This window comes from Corythoichthys intestinalis, chromosome 8 (assembly GCF_030265065.1).
Source record: "Corythoichthys intestinalis isolate RoL2023-P3 chromosome 8, ASM3026506v1, whole genome shotgun sequence".
Classification (NCBI taxonomy): Eukaryota; Metazoa; Chordata; class Actinopteri; order Syngnathiformes; family Syngnathidae; genus Corythoichthys; species Corythoichthys intestinalis.
The window spans coordinates 41,926,386-41,944,083 of record NC_080402.1 but is presented as its reverse complement, the minus strand read 5'-3'; the positions used below and the strand labels follow the sequence as shown (position 1 = coordinate 41,944,083).

General features: G+C 39.6%; 1 protein-coding gene across 1 annotated transcript in view; it reads right to left on the bottom strand.

Moving 5' to 3' along the window:
• xylt1 (xylosyltransferase I) overlaps positions 1–17,698 on the bottom strand; it is a 158,362-nt gene that overhangs the window by 46,282 nt on the left and 94,382 nt on the right. Inside the window, 3 exon segments of the mRNA XM_057842618.1 lie at positions 9,528–9,704; positions 10,024–10,240; positions 11,945–12,025. Of these exon segments, the coding sequence (XP_057698601.1) occupies positions 9,528–9,704; positions 10,024–10,240; positions 11,945–12,025 (475 nt within the window).

The following is a 17,698-nucleotide window of genomic DNA, read 5'->3' as shown; positions in this document are numbered from 1 at the left end:
ACAAGCTTTTCACACACTGTTGCTGGTATTTTGGCCCATTCCTCCATGCAGATCTCCTCTAGAGCAGTGATGTTTTGCGGCTGGCATTGGGCAACACGGACTTTCAACTCCCTCCACAGATTTTCTATGGGGTTGAGATCTGGAGACTGGCTAGGCCACTCCAGGACCTTGAAATGCTTCTTACAAAGCCACTCCTTTGTTGCCCTGGCGTGTGTTTGGGATCATTGTCACGCTGAAAAACCCAGCCACGTCTCATCTTCAATGCCCTTGCTGATGGAAGGAGATTTTAACCCTTTAACACCTAAGCCTATTTTGGCCGAATTTGCATGCCTTTGATGTTGCCTTTATATTTCAAAGAAAAAACTGTTCACAATGGCCAAGTTGGGTCCCTTTTTTCAGGATACCTTGAACTTCATGTCCAAACTGTTGTTTTCTTCACTGACCAACTTTAATCCACATTTTGGACCCAAAAAGACAAAAAAAAAACCAAAATCTTTTTTCAAAATTTGTTAAGTTGAAGTCCCACTGACAACCAAACATGCTCGACCAACCGTTTTGAAGCTTGATAATATTGATTTAACTTGCTAGGATAAACATTCAATAGAAAAAAATAAGATTGAATAGTTTTATGTTTGACAATTCAACACAAACAGCAGCTATGGTCATAGGCGTTTTTGGCCTTCACACATACTATGGTCAAAACGTGTTATATACAGTGCAAAATAGTGAGAGTTTTTTTATATATATTATCCAACACAAAAGGGGTTTGGAGGATATCTCTTTGTGAAGTTAGGTATTGTACCCATCACCTTATCAAAGGTATATATGTACATGCAATCAAGCTTCTCGAACACACATCTATATAAAAATTGAAAAGATTCATAGTGAAGAAAAAATAACAAACATTGAAAAAAAAGTATTTTCAAAAATACTGACACGTAGTTCAGTTCAATTTAATTTTTTTTAGGCATGCGACCCAATAAAGTTTTTTTGCGCACTCAATAAAGTTTGTTTTTGAACATGTCACTAAGCTGCGTCACATACATACAACGTCACACAGCCTACTCATCCGCCGTTTGCGCGCTGCTTTCACTTCTACTCGCCGAGACACCGACTGATCCGAGAAAAATAATGACAAATAGAGCTCATCCTATTCCTTGAGTTGATGAAATAATGCATTAGCTTGCGCTAAATTTAGTTTTCGATTCATTCTGCACGTTTCAAAGCCGCTAGCTCAATTCAACCGGCCGTTGCTTGCTACGCGTGTCTCCTATCCCTTAGTTGGCGCCTTGCTCGTCAATTTATTAAAAATGTTCACATTAGGTTCGTCCTTCTTGACATCACAACGGCCCTTGGGATATGTAGTCTTTTGTGCTGATTTCGGTTTTGAAAAAAGGACAAGAAATGATGGAAATATGAAGATAGACACATGGTCCATGCAGCGTGTCAATGCATATTTATGAGTGCAATAAAACTATAAAACTCAAATGACATTATGTCCCGTTTTACTTGGTCGATTGACTTCAAATAAAAACTGGTGTGGACATCAACTTCCGTACTTTCAAACGAGAGCAACCAGGGGCACGTGGATGACGTAATTACAGCGTTACGAGGCTTCAAAGATGATATGCGTAAACGTGTCGCATCCGACACGTTCGGTGTTAAAGGGTTAACTCAAAATCTCCCGATACATGGCCCCATTCATTCTTTCCTTTACACATATCAGTCGTCCAGGTCAATCTGCAGAAAAAACAGCCCCAAAGCATTCCACCTCCCATGCTTCACAATGGGTATGGTGTTCTTCGGATGCAATTCAGTATTCTTTCTCCTCCAAACACGCGAACCTGTGTTTCTACCAAAAAGTTTTGGCTATTTTGATTTCATCTGACCATAACACATTCTCCCAGTCCTCTTCTGGATCATCCAAATGCTCTCTAGCGAACCGCAGACAGGCCTGGGCGTGTACTTTCTTCAGCAGGGGGACACGTCTGGCAGTGCAGGATTTGAGTCCCTGGCGGCGCATTGTGTTACTGATAGTAGCCTTTGTTACTGTGGTCCCAGCTCTCTGTACGACATTCACTAGATCCCCCTGTGTGGTTCTGGGGCTTTTGCTCACCGTTCTTGTTATCATTTTGACAGCACAGGGTGAGATCTTGCATGGAACCACAGATCGAGGGAGATTATCAGTGGTTTTGTATGTCTTCCATTTTCTAATAATTGCTCCCACAGTTGATTCCTTTACACCAACCAACACCTTACTTATTGCAGATTCAGTCTTCCCAGCCTGGTGCAGGTCTACAATTTTGTCTCTAGTGTCCTTAGACAGCTCTTTGGTCTTGGCCATTGTGAAGTTTGGAGTGTGACTGACTGAGATTTTGGACAGGTGTCTTTTATACCGATAATGAGTTAAAACATGTGCCATTAATACAGGTAACGAGTGGAGCCTCATTAGACCTCGTTAGAAGAAGTTAGACCTCTTTGACAGCAAGAAATCTTGCTAATTATTTTCCACTCTAATTTGGAAATAAATTCTTTAAAAATCAAACAATGTGATTTTCTGTCCCCCCCCCCCCCCCCCCCCCACACATTCTGTCTCCCGTGGTTGAGGTTTACCCATGTTGACAACTACAGGCCTGTCTAATCTTTTCAAGTAGGAGAACTTGCACAATTGGTGGTTGACTAAATATTTATTCGTCCCGCTGTACATAGGTACAGCCAAATTCAGAAAATCCATCATATTGTATCACTACATTCCTGACCCATGCTGGTTAGTGGGACATTTCAAGTTGTCAACGGGGCGGAGAACATGTTCATCCTAGTACCTTTGCGGCTTCGAAACCTGCCCCCCTCCCCACTCAAATTAGTGATGTTTGTTTTTGAGAAAAAAAAACAGACAAAAAAACAAGGGTTAGCTTTTTCACGGATCCAACTATATGTAAAAGGAGGACTATTAATAAAATATTTCTGCGATATGCGAACAGAAGACAAGCATTAGAATTTGGTATCAACTTTAGCCATATAATAAACTGTATATTAGTGGTGTCAGCAATAATCGATGCGGCGATGCATCCCGATGCGAGGCATGGACGATTCGATTCGATGCGGGCAACAAGCCGAATCGATTCAGCGCATTTTAAAATATATAAGTACGTTCAAAAATCTTCCCTGCGCAATTCCGGTGATGCAATGGATTTGGTTTCCCTATTTGTATTATTATTGTCATGTTTCATTTTTTACACACTGCATAACTCTGGTCAAGTTTCCCACCAACCTCATAGAAGCCAAAATGTCTCCAGATGTCAGCTTTCAATGTCTTAGGTGCATCAAGAATCTTTCTTGCTCCCTCTTTCTCCGCTTCAGCCATTGTTATGTTATGTCCTATCTCTTAGAGGTTAGATCTTGTGGGCGAACCCGAACGGGTCGGGCCCAAAATGTTAAGCATTCACGTTCGGGTCGGGTCGGGCCGCCCCGCGCCGGACTAATAAATTATAAAAAAAAAATAAAAATGGGATAAAACCGAGACCAGGCTCTCTGTATTGTGCATTTGCTTGTGCACTCACATGAAGCAGTGGCGCCGCCCGCTTTTTCTTCTTCTCCTCCGCTGTGGCGCTTGCGATTCATTACGAAAGACAGTTTTATTTATGCACACAAAGGCAACACAAATGTGATCCTTTTGAATCCTCTCCTCTGTGTGTCTGCAAACTCGTTTAATTTTATTTTTTTATTTTTTTTTATATTAAACATTCCCAGCGTTATTTCGTTGTGTAAATGATTTTATAATGATCACAAAAATATGTAGACGATTTAAATATTAAGAAAACTCGCGTTTTTTTTCTGCCAACTGAGAATTCGTTACAAAAGACACTTTTTTATGCACACAAAGGCAACACAAATGTGATCCTTTTGAATCCTCTCCTCTGTGTGTCTGCAAACTCGTTTAAAAAAAAAATATTTTTTTTTTATATTACTTTCCCAGCATTATTTCGTTGTGTAAATGATTTTATAATGATCACAAAAATATGTAGACTATTTAAACATTAAGAAAACTTGCGTTTTTTTTTCTGCCAACTGAGAATTCGTTACGAAAGACACTTTTTTATGCACACAAAGGCAACACAAATGTGATCCTTTTGAATCTTCTCCTCTGTATGTCTGCAAAATCGCATGTTTTTTTTTAAATATTAAACTTTTCCAGCGTTATTTCATTGTGTAAATGCTTCTATAATGATCACAAAAATATGTAGACTATATTTAAACATTAAGAAACATTCGTTTTTTCTGCCATCTCGAAGAAATGAAAATAAATTGCTGCTGCTGCGGGTTTTTTTCCCCGCGTCACTCCAAGCCGGGTCGGGCTTCAATACCAGCGGGCCGTGTCGGGTCGGGCTGGATTTTTTAGGCCCCATCTAACCTCTACTATCTCTCTGCTCTCTCAGTTGCAAAAAAATGATATTTCCTCATGTTGAAACAGATTGTTATGGCTACTAAAATGCTGCTGCACTTCATTTTAATTCATTATTTTTTATTGTTATGTGGTAAATACTGATTGCATTTCTAAGTTGATTGCACATATATAGTGGGCTAGGCCTACATTTTACTTTTGTTCTACATTGCAATTTAGTTGGATGTTTTGTTTGCAACTGAACTGATCCCTGGATTGGTATTGCGATAAAGATGCTGCTGCACTACAATATTTTCTTTGTCGCTTTCTTTAATATTTACTTGAATATTTTTATCGATGGGTTGTTGTGACTAAAATACAGTGACTGTTATTACTGATTTTGCACAGGAGTTCAGATTTTGCACTGTGTGAAAGGCTGAAAAAAAGAGAAAGCCCTGGTCTCATTCAAAGCACCAATTATATGCTGTGATTTTTTTTTTTTTTTTAAATATATATCTAAAAGTATTTTCATTTGACTTCAACCAGGAGTGACACAAGAGCCAATAAAAAGTTGTTTAATGTCTGACCGCTTGTGTTGTCTCATGATTCACGAAAAATATGCTTTGCTTTAGAATTTTAATGCATCCCAGGCTTTAAGGCATCGCGATGCATTGCCGAATCGAACCGAATCGAATCGTGACCCTCTGAATCGAATCGAATCGAATCGAATCGTGGCCCTCCGAATCGTAATCGAATCGAATCGTGAGGGCAGTACCAATGCACACCTCTACTGTATATCTTGTCTCACTTCTTTGTGCATACTGGAGGCTTAGTCAGATTGCACAGGAACGTTTTTTTAGAATGTCCAGAGACAGACAACATTTAAATTTCCACATATTCCGTAGCATAATATTGACCTGTTCGACTGTTCTCAGACAGATTGTATTTTTTGTTTTGCTTTATTTGCTCTTTCCACCCAAGCCAATTTCAAACTCTCTGTTCTTGCTACTGTTGCTTGTTTGGCTAGAGGTGCATCATGAAATCTGCCGCCTCCACAGCTTGGCGTGTACACAAAGACTTTTCTTTTCAGCCACAGACAAAAAACTATTAACCAATAGTTAGAGAGCACCAAACACCTTGGTGCAACCTACTAAAAAAGGAGATCAAATGAACTTTTGGCACATATTTGGCATCTCAGCTCTTTCTCATGCAGCGACTGTCATTCATTCCAGGCTGCCAGCCTGACATGCGGCACCAGATGAATGTGTGTGGTTCCAGCAATTAAATGGAACGTGTAGGAGGGAAATTTGGGTTCTTGAATGTTCCTAGAACTAGTGGGTTTTGACATGCCCTTCGGTGCTGTCATAGCCAGTCTTTCCCACACATTTCCCGAATGCAATGTGAAACACATTACTACACAGTGATGACCCATTTAAAAGGAACACCACCAATTTCTTTCTCGAGATTAAGCACTATAACGTTGATGGCAATTGAAAATAATTAAGCAGCTAAAATGGACAGTCGTAACGTGATCTACTATATTAATGTTAGACAATTTCCAGAGTCGTTACAAAATAAGTGGATGTGACATCAATGTGCTCTTTTAAAGCCTTAGTAGTGGCAACTTCATTTAATGGTGATGCTGATATTAATGGAAACCATTATCATTATATATTAAATTAATATGGCTTGCTTCCTCAATTTTGATTTCATTTAAAAATACTTTTGAAAAAGCTGAGATAACGTTAAAATCATAACATTTTTTAGACTTCAGGTGGTCATAACAACCATTAACTGAAAAAAGCCACTTATTATTTGAATTCCAGGCGTATGAGGATTGCTATTTACAAGTATTATAAAGTCTTGTTCAAGGCTTCCTTATTGAGTCCTCACTTTACATGTCAGTAAAAGGTGTTGCTGTCTTTGCATGACTTTTTAAAGCAAGAGGCCAAATTGCTATTGTGTATAGTCGATGGTAATGTTCTGGTCTATCTCTCGTAAAGTTTAAGTTTCAAAGGGAAATTCAGATTTTGTGCACTGTGGGATATCAAGTCCTATTTATAGTGGGACCTGGCACGCTCCTGCAAAGCCTGCTTTTGTTCCAGACTTTATGCACAGGGATGGCCTTCACTGATACTCTGGTGCCAACCAAGGCCATCGGCCTTGCCAGGGAGCTGTGGTAATGTGTTGGCAGTAGAGTGCCAGTGAGTGAGGTGAGACAGGCGGCAGAGCAACTGGCAGACAAGTCAAGTGCTGCGGCTTTGACAGCTATGTGAAGGACAGGAGTCACGGTTGAAAAAGTATATGACTTCAAGAGGTATTTAACTACGACAGAACATTTTTACTTTGTGCCACAGATGTTACTTTTTAAAAGCTTATTAAAAGTCCAAATGAAATTCAGATTCTTTGACACGCTCCTGGGGTCACTGCCACCCACTTCGATTTGAATACAGTTAACTATCTTATTCCTCCTGTTAATACCCAAGGCAAGACGAGTCTAATTTCTTTTCAAATGTTCACTTTCTGAGTCACCTCAAATAAGATATAATTTTCTACTTATTGATTATTAGGGCTATGTGGAAACTTTGATGTAGAGGACAAAGCTTGGAGGCGGAAAATCAACTAACAAGAATGTACCAATCACTAAGTTTGGGTAATGCTGCTATAAGATGTATACAGTGATCCCTCGCTTCTTTAAAATTTGCGCCCTCAGTCCATCGCGGATTTTTGTCAATTTAAAAAAAACAAAAAACAAAAACACACACACACACAAAAACTATTTTATTTAAAAGTGTTAAGATTAACCAATTAAACCAATAATGTGACAATACAGCCTAGTAATTCAAATGCAATGAATTGTTATTCTTGAATTAAACACAAACTATATCAAACATCATAAATATTAAGAAAAAAAAAAAAAAAGGAAAAAAAAGAAGATAGCCAAATTATTCATTGCCAATCAGATTTTCTATAATAGGTGTCATTTTAAAGCTTTTGTTACTTTAGAATATATGGCTACGTTCATACTACAGGTATTAATGCACGAATCCGATTTTTTCGTGTTTTTCCGACTCGAGTGAGGCATTAACTTGACGGTCTGAACGTGACAAGTCGCATAGAACGGGACCATTTCAAATCCGATCTGGGTCACTTTCGTATGTGGTCTAAATCCGATCTGGGCCACATTTTTCCAGACTGTCACGGCGGTCTGTACTGTCCAGTCCCGCAAATCGGATTTAATGCAGCAATTACGTCATCAGATGGCGAGAGAGTCGTTACCGTAGCGATGCACCTGTGCATTATTAGCGCCTAGCTTGCAGTGAACATGGCTTTTGAGGAAGGGCTGAGCTTGACAACAGTCATAAAAAATAAAAATGGGTTGAGGATAAGCCTGAGAATGCTCAGTTTTCTCTCTGTTCCAAGTGAGCAATATTTCAACATTGCCTCCACGGCCGTAAGTCGGGACAAACTGCCCGTATGTGTGTGTGACGTGCACGGACAGTGCGTGCATGCTATCGATCCATATAAACTTTGAATATAAGCCTAAACGGGGATTATTTATGTCTGTTATTTGTGTCCACCTTTTGAAAAGCAAAATATGATATCCCTGGAATGACGGATGACATCTGTCATTTGTTTTGATGCTTCTGCGCATGCGGGTCTTCTTGCTTAGCGCGCGTCGGACTGCGAATTAGTGCGCATGCGTAATACTTGAACGGTCTCAATGGATAAAGGCAGTCTGAACGGGCACGCCAAAAAAACGGATATGACAAAAAATCGGATTCGTGCATTAAGACCTGTAGTATGAACGTAGCCTATGAGATTAACTTAAGAAATCTTTATTTAAATGTTGAACATGACATGCTATAATTTTTTAAATGTTCACCGGAAGCAAACCACTAAACGTAAGCTTTGTTCTCAGTAAAAAAACCATACCAAATACCAAAAACAAATAAACAAAAAAGTTGCATTTCTATTTCTATCATGCATACAAACAGGCAAACCGGCGGGATTTCATGTTTGAAGTGTCACCTTTTGACCACAAGTTTGCGTTTTGGACAAGACTGACATGTTTTATAGCAGGCTAAAGTGGTTAGTATATGATTTTTTCCCATTAGCCTCATTGTAGCTAATTAGCCTCAATGTAGCTACGTTGTAAATCGTTGTAAATGTTTTAAAACGTTAGCATAGATGTCTGTTCTTAGTTTGTATGTCTGAACTTTAATTCTACAGTGTGTTGATGACCAATAGACATCTGTGAAAGGAAATGGAGTCAACACGCACATGTACCAAGTGCACGCTGCACGCGCATCCACAAATATACAATATGCACGCACACACACATGCAGTGATAAAACACAGACGGGAAATCTCACTTTTGAATGAATATAAAAGATCCGAGCTGGACCTAAATGGAGTTGGACAAAAATTTGCCGGATGACACTTTTAATGACATCTGTAATAAGCATTCATTAATGGCCATGACAGTGTCACGTCATAATTATAACGGTCTAATGACAGTCACATGATGTCGCTGTCAAATTAAGTGTTAGCGGTTAATATCTTTTATTGAAAATATCCCATAATACAGTGAGGACAGCAGCGTTTTATAGTCCGCTGCAGCTTATTTATGAACAAATGATGTTTTCATGTCAAATCTGGTGGGTAGTGGCTTATAGTCAGGTGTGCCTTATAGTCCAAAAATTACTGTCAACATAAGTTTTTTTTTTTTTTTTATTATTATACTTTGGGAGAAAAAGGGAAAAAACATGTCTTAAATGTATAGCTTTCCAATGCTGTCAAAACTCAATAAATACATTGAACACACACACACGGAGAAATGTAAATAAGCTCCGCCTCTACTTCGCGGATTTTCGATTTTTGCTTCCCCATTAACCGTTGAAAATGAGGGACCACTGTATCTCTGCCTTTAAATTATTTAAATTGCATTACATTGACTTGGGATCCTGACACATTAGTACACATCACATATGTGCAAAACGAACGGAATTAACGTGCTGTAACATAGCCAAAAGTCATGTGTAAGAAATTGGTTAAATCTGTCTAGTGTGACTGGTTGTGTCTCAGGAAAGTTAATCAATCAATGCAAGCAAAGAGAGAAATTAATGGATCGTGTTATTATTACCTGGAAGCGGTGGAAGTCTACAGGCTTGAAGTCATTAGGGGAACATCCGCACCAGTCAACAATGTGCTTGTACTGGCATTTACAACCCAATTTACGATTCCAGTTGGTGATGCGCAGGTTGTTATCCACCATGCTCTCACAGTAGGCACTGTTCTCCAACACAGTGTGGAAGAATGACTGGAAAGACGACAAATGGCCATGTGGCAGAAGGAGAAAGATAGCAGAGAGTGGGAAAAAAAAAAACGGCACTTTTTCAGTTCTCAAGGACAAAAGAGTAACTGCGAAAAACATAAACCAATTATCCAAGTGAGTTGAATAAAGTCACAAAGCTTCACATCTTGCTTGCAGTTTTTGATATCAGGTAATGTTTGCCTACTAACAGGAATTACAAGAAGCCTTTTGTTTCTACATCGAATAGAAATTCATCCTGAATACAAGCCTCGCTTACTTGTCACTCAGAGTTAGGAAAAATGAAAATGTCTAGACTGAGTCTTACCTCAGCAGGCAGCAGAGTGTAGGCGTAGAACCGCTTCATATTGGTGACCAGATCGTCCTTAGAGTTGATAACATATTCTACAAACATGCGGTTCAGAAGGAACCAGTCGGATCCTCCATCCACAGAGATGCCCTCTGGGATTTTACGGTCACCCAGCCTCCACATGTGGGTGTCGCACTCATAGAAGAGACGATCCAAGCCTTGTTTACGGATAAACCTGGTGAAAACAAAACAAAAAAACAAAACAAAACAAAAAAAAAAGTTTAATTTAAAAAAAAAAATCCACTCTGGCAGTAGTATCAAAATTATTTTTTTGACAGTAATTATAGTTTTAATATTTATATATCAGTTTTAAGTCCTGTGTTTTAGTTGCTGTAGAGCTGCACCATATTGTACAACATATACATCTTGCTATAATATGCAATCATATCAATGGCACACACAAGTTGCGTAAAATGTCATTCAAATGTCAAACGAGTACTTAAAGTCAGGACTGAAACAAATAGGTGTCAAGACCTTTTTCTTGACCTATTAGGAAGCCAAGATTTTTTCAACGGCCAATCACTGACTTTCTCTGTGGCAGTTTGTCAATAAAAGCACGTCAATTCACGTCAATGTGTATTTTGCCACATTGGTTTAAATGAACTGCGAGATTCAATTTAAAACAGGACGGGAAGCTCTGTAAATGCAAAAACATTCCTAACTGTTACCACAATACAATTGCATCATCAGCGTCAAGTGACACATACATAATAGATGGAGTTCACACTGAACATATGAAGAGTTAGAGGTGGTTATCAAGATTAGAAATGGGCCGATTATCGTCAGGGTTGATTATCGGGGCCGATATTTGGAAATTTGAAATTGATCAGTCTTCATATTTTAATCGGACCGGTCGATATAAAAAAAAAAAATCTATTAAAACTGAGTTATATCTGCTCAGATGCAGCCCCGCCTCTCTCTCCTGACTTTTGTCTCCTGCACTAGTATTCACCCGGTCATCTGATTGGTTAAATGGTAATGGTGAATAGAGTTGCACTTGTATTGTGCCTTTCCACCTTTTTAAGGATCTCAAAGCGCGTCACACTATATATCCTCATCTACCTACTGGTGATGCAGCACCCCTTGGTTCTCTCGCCGACTCGGTTCTTGCCATTTTTGTTTTATATTTTATCTCCCGTGTTCTGGCGTACTCCCTTAGTTCTCGTTTTGTAATAAATAATAAAAACTTCCACGTCTCTGTTTGGGTCCATATTTAACGGCTCATCATTTTATAACAGCTTTAGGCATTTCAGTGAAGTTCAGTGTTTGCATTATTCATTTTTTCACCAATTTTTACACTTTAACTACCCCTCTAACTACTAATAATTGGTATCGGTCCTGAAAATCCCATATCGGTCGATCTCTAATCAAGATTAGACCAAATACCTGAGCCTCTTTAGAAGTTACAGTTTACAAGTTGGATTCATTGGAAAGTGTTAAAAGTCAAATGTAGCTAGTATCCAAATACACATTCTAGAACAGTAAACTTTAATTCAGCAACAAAGAATAGTAAATGTTGTTTTTGTTGAATAATTTCTGGTATCATGAACACAGTGATACTGAAATAAAACTCAAATGATGCAATGTTGCTGCAAATGCACAGATAGGTGCTGAGCCCTGAACGAGTGTGTTTTGCAGTATTTTCATGAGCAGTGTGAATGAAACTTGCTTAGCCATTGAGGCGAGACAAGTACAGAGAGCAGCAAGTGGCAGCAGCAAAGATGGAGACATTACTGGGTCACCAAGATATCCATGCAAATCAATGATTCATGAAGCAGCAATGGAAGAAGACTAGAAGTAGGAACCGCTGGTCATAACGTAGTTTGTTCATAAATGTGAGTCAAAGCGAACTGCAACAACCAACTGCAGTTTAACTCACCTAGCATTGTCCCTGCCATGAGACTTGATGAAGTTCATGTTTCTGTATTTGGACAAGAAGGCCACCAACTGGTTGTTTGTCCTGGAAAGAGAAGAAATAAGGCCTATGTAAAATGCCATTGTGTTCTTTAGAATGATAACAAAAATGTGTCCTTCAATGTGAGCAAGTTCTGTTTTGAGTTCAAAAAGTGACATCAATTCATTCATTTTCTGAGCCACTTATCCTCACTAGGGTCACGGGGTGACATAATTCATACTGTGAAAATCTTCATGAAAGGTACTTTTAACTAAATTTGAATGCATACAGAAGGTCGTTGGATTGTTGCTGTAATGTCTCATATTCAAGTCAAGTTATTGGGATTTCTTAAATCTGAAAATGTACATAATTTTCTTTTCAAAGTTGCATGACGCAACTAAGTCAGAATGTCGATCATCGTAAAAATAATAAACAGGATCTGGTTCGGCACCTTCGACATATATTTTTTCCAAAGAAAAGGACAAAAAGCAACAGTTGAAAATTATTTAATGACCTTAGCTGCTCTGGGTGTTGCTCCCAGCGGACTATTTAGGATCATAGAAAAGATTATTTTGATGAAAGACTTCATGCTGGTTTTACATTGTAGGGCAGCCTGGCTCTCATACACAGGCCAGACAGGCTAAAAGCTTTGCTCTGCAGGCTATACGCCCCAGCCATTTCCTCCAGTTTGGAGCCTTTCATGATGCTTTGCTTTGCCTTTCGAAAAGAGCAGCATGGCTGTGGTTAAAAGCTCAAGGATCAGTGGGGGGAGGGACAAGCGCATATTAATGTCATTTTCTCTTGAAGGAGCAATTTCACAGCCTGGGGGGCTTATCTTAGGAGGTCCTGAGCCATAAAGTCGAACTGATGATGTGCTGTGCAGACACACGCAGTCTTCTGTGTCTCCACACTGTACTCCCACCCACACATGCATGCTGTGTGACGGTTAGTTTGCACTTTGCCAATACAATATACATTCTAAGAGGCACAAACATACTTGAAGGCACACAGCACTCACACACAGGCGCACGCACACAAACACACACGACAAATGTCATATTCTCTAACTTTGCCACCTGAGTGGTAACCCCCGAGTCCATTGGGTCTAGTTTGCTTATTGTCAGGCCTGTGGCTGCTGTTTCTCGACGGTATTCACATACACGCATAAGCACACACAGCTTTAATACTCTGCTTTACACCCCACCAGGCAGACCAGAATTGTGCACTTTTTCCCAATATCATAGCCAATTAAACTTCATCATGATGCCGCTGACTCGCTTTATTGTGGCTCTTTTATAAGTAGGACTTTTTATATATGATCTTAGGATGGAATTGTGCAAGTTACACAGTTGATGGGTTATTGCTAGGTACTTTAAATACATTTGACAAGGATCAATCATATTTATCATCGCTGTCAGAAGGAATGGCTGAAAAATATTGAGTATCATACGTAAAAACTAACTTCTAGGTGTAATTTTAGCATGTGAGACACAAAATTACAGACAAGGATCTTGTACCCATTCGCCTCACAAGACTCAATCATTTTAAACACTGCTGTAAAGTCAATGAAAGGGGCTTAAAAGGGAAAAAGGTAAGTGCAAGGAGACTGTGTAGATAAAAGCTGAGAAAGAGGGTCACACTCTCTGACAAAGCATGTGTGTAACTCATCTGTTGGCCTCTCTGGACACACACATACACACCCCTACAGTACGCACACAGCCCCCATTGGTGTGAGTGGCTCTGCATTTGCCTTTGAGAGGCAGCCATGCGGTAGGACAGACATTATCAGGGAATTAGAGGGGAAGTAATGCTTGTCTTCTGTCCCACTGATAACAGTAGTCAGGGCAGGGCAGTTCAGTAGAGACCACTCTGACCCCTCCACCTGTACAAATAATGTATGATGACAATGAAAATAAATACAATTGTTGAAGAAATGTGATATTATAGCCTCAAACATCATTTAGGTGCACTTGTTTTAAATTATTTTACACTGTTTTTCCTAACATTAGATGACATTTTACCAGGTTTGCACGACAGTTTGCGCTGAAAGTGCCCAGGATGTCAACTTTAACTAACGTGATTGCAATCAAATTAAAAAAAAAAAAAAACACTTGCATTACACACTTCAACCAAGGGCACGCTTCCATTCGGACCTATCCATTGCATGAAACATTTCTAAATATTGGAAACTGAGTAGAGTGCCTACACTGCTGGCCAAAAGTTTTGGCACCCCTGCAATTCTGTCAGATAATGCTCAATTTCTCCCAGAAAATGATTGCAATTACAAATGGTTTGGTAGTAATATGCTCATTTATTTGGCTTGCAATGAAAAAACACATAACGAGAATGGGAGAAAAAATAATTATCATTTTACACAAAACTCCAAAAATGGGCCGGACAACAGTATTGGCACCCTTTGAAAAATCATGTGATGCTTCTCTAATTTGTGTAATTAACTCATTTGCTCCCAAAAACGTATAAATACATTCTAATTTTAATTGTTTCACTGTCCCAAAGACGTATTTATACGTCTTTTAAATTTTTTTCATAAAAGACATCTGTGGGTTCTGATTCAATTGAGCTCCCATGCACTAAGCTGAAAATCCATTTTAAAGCAATAAAACTGGCCACTGGAGGGCAGTAGTGCATTTGGTAAGACCCGCAACCCTATTCAACGGCAACGAGAGGCCAAGCCGCAAAGCTGGTGCGCCGGCGGAAGACGACTGAATGGATGCCAGATGACGGCCGGCCGAGCAGAACAACTGGTAGGACGCTCGGGATGCCAGCCGCTGGACGACCGAGCAGAACGACTGGGACAACTAGATGCCGTTGAGCCCGTGATGCTTGCGAGCAGAACCCACAGAGACTCAAAAAAATATCCTCTTTTTGAGACAGGCAACGATGGAAAGGTTTAACCGGCTGTCACAGCCACAATAGCATCATCATTCAGTTACTTTGCTATCAAAAGCTCTATTTGTCTTGTTTCTGTTATTTTGTAAAAGGAAAACATTATTCAGATGTTCGGGATGTAACTAAAAATAGCAAAAAATAGCTGTGTTAAAGTCAAAGTTATGTTTCAAATGTATGCTTTCACAAAAAGCTCAATTTCTCAGTTTTTTTAATCAGAAATTGGAAAATTGCTTAAACTAAGCTATTTTCTAATGCTGATTTCTAAAGAATGGAAAAAGATATGATCTTAATTTTTTTCTGCTGATAGAAGAGAGTCTAATCTTTCTTTTGGTGGGTTCCATGATTATATAGCAATAGAACAGAATTTTCTGTGGGGCTTGCAAAATCAATCAAAATCCAGTAAAACAGCCGGGAGCGAAGGGCCTTGCGCCGGTGAAAATGGCTGGGAATGAATGAGTTAACAGCACCTGTTACTTACCTGTGGCACATAACAGGTGGTGGCAATAACTAAATCACACTTGCAGCCAGCTAAAATGGACTCAACGTCTGTCTTGTGTCCTTGTGTGTACCACATTGAGCATGGAGAAAAGAAAGAAGACCAAAGAACTGCCGGAGGACTTGAGAAGCAAAATTGTGAGGAAGCATGGGCGATCTTAAGGCTACAAGTCCATCTCCAAGACCTGAATGTTCCTGTGTCTATCGTAAACCCCATGGCACTGTGGTTAACCTCCCTAGATGTGGACGGAAAATAAATATTGAGGGAGAGATTTCAACAAAAGATTGCGCAGATGGTGGATAAAGAACCTCGATTAACAGCCAAACAAGTTCAAGCTGTCCTACAGTTCGAGGGTACAACAGTGTCAACCCGTAATATCCATCGGCGTCTGAATGAAAAGAGACTCTACGGTAGGATACCCAGGAAGACCCCACTTCTGAACTAGCGACATAAAAAAGCCAGGCTGGAGTTTGCAAAAATGTAACTGAGAAAGCCAAAAACGTTTTGGAAGAATGTTCTCTGGTCAGATGAGACAAAAGTAGAGCTTTTTGGGAAACGGCGTTAGCACAGAGTTTACAGGGGAAAAAAACAAGGCCTTCAAAGAAAAGAACACGGTCCCCACAGTCAAACATGGCGGAGGTTCCCTGATGATTTGGGGTTGCTTCGCTGCCTCTGGCACAGGACTGCTTGACCGTGTGCATGACATTATTAAGTCTGAAGACTACCAACAAATTTTGCAGCATGATGTAGGGCCCAGTGTGAGAAAGCTGGGTCTCCCTCAGAGGTCATAGGTCTTCCATCAGGACAATGACCAAAACACACTTCAAAAAGCACTAGAAAATTGTTTGAGAGAAAGCACTGGAGACTTCTAAAGTGGCCAGCAATGAGCCCAGACCTGAATCCCATAGAACACCTGTAGAGAGATCTGAAAATGGCAGTTTAGAGAAGGCTCCCCTCAAGTCTCAGAGACCTGGAGCAGTTGGCCAAAGAGGAATGGTCTAAAATTCCAGCAGAGCATTGTAAGAAACTCAATGATGGATACCGGAAGCGGTTGTTCACAGTTATTTTGTCTAAAGGTTGTGCTACCAAGTATTAGGCTGAGGGTGCCAATGCTTTTGTCCGGCCCATTTTTGGGGTTTTGTGTAAAATGATAATGATTTAATTTTTTTCCCCCATTCTCTTGTGTGTTTTTTCATTGCAAGCAAAATAAATGAAGATATTACTTCCAAAGCATTTGTAATTGCAATCATTTTCTGGGAGAAATTGAGCATTGTCTGAAAGAATTGCAAGGGTGCCAAATTGCCAATACTTTTGGCCAGCACTGTATTTAAGTTACAAAAACAAAAAACATGTATCCACTGTACATGACAAGAACTATTTACAAAAATAAAGAGAAAAACAACATAGAAAGTATGCGTGAAAATCCATAACAAAAATAAAAAGTTTGTGTATCTTCCAATACTCTGTTCCTTTTAGTTTTTTGCCACTTGTGTTCCAGATCCACGAAAAAAAAAAAAAAAATGCAGCACTCCGTGACCGTTAGGCCCAAAATGTAAGAACCTAAGCTCACTTTGCCAGCCTGCGCATTCACAATACATTGCTATATTCTCAACAAGTCAACGACAGGGGTATGTTAGTAGTTACCACTATCCTCCCATAACCAGCACATGCACCCCCCCCCCCCCCCCCACGCCCTAAACACACACACACGCATTGAAAGCTCTGGCTCATCCACAAATTGAAATACAGATACAGAACACTCATCATCTTATCACAAATTATTAAGACAGGAATAAGACTAAAATTACCATATTTGGCAGTCAACATGGTCAAAGCCAAGCTGTTACAAATACACTTGCTCTGCAATAATTGGAGACTATAATTTACATATTTCAGAATTGCACAGATCCAAAACATCCATTTCCCCATGCTTGAGCTCGCTCCCTCTCCTCTCCCTGTCATTTCTCTATCTCAATTCCCTCTTTTCTGCCATCAATCGTTTCATTTCCCAACAGATGGGTCTTAAAATCTCCTCTGTCAGCTATTTTTCCAACTCCATCACCCTCATGCAAATGAGGATGCAAAATACGAGCAAAACAGTGCCTTGGCTCACTTGCGAAAGCATTTAATCATGCAGTGACAGGATGACGATGCGAACATGTGTGATGCAAGTTATAAACTAAGACATTCAGAAACATTGATAGCATGTCAGCAGCCTTCATGAATATGGTGAGAACATCAAGATTAAACTTGTCTGAACAAATTCAATTTCTTGGCTGCTGTTTGGAAGACATCAGATTCTACTTCCCTTTATCCATTATAACAACTTGTCT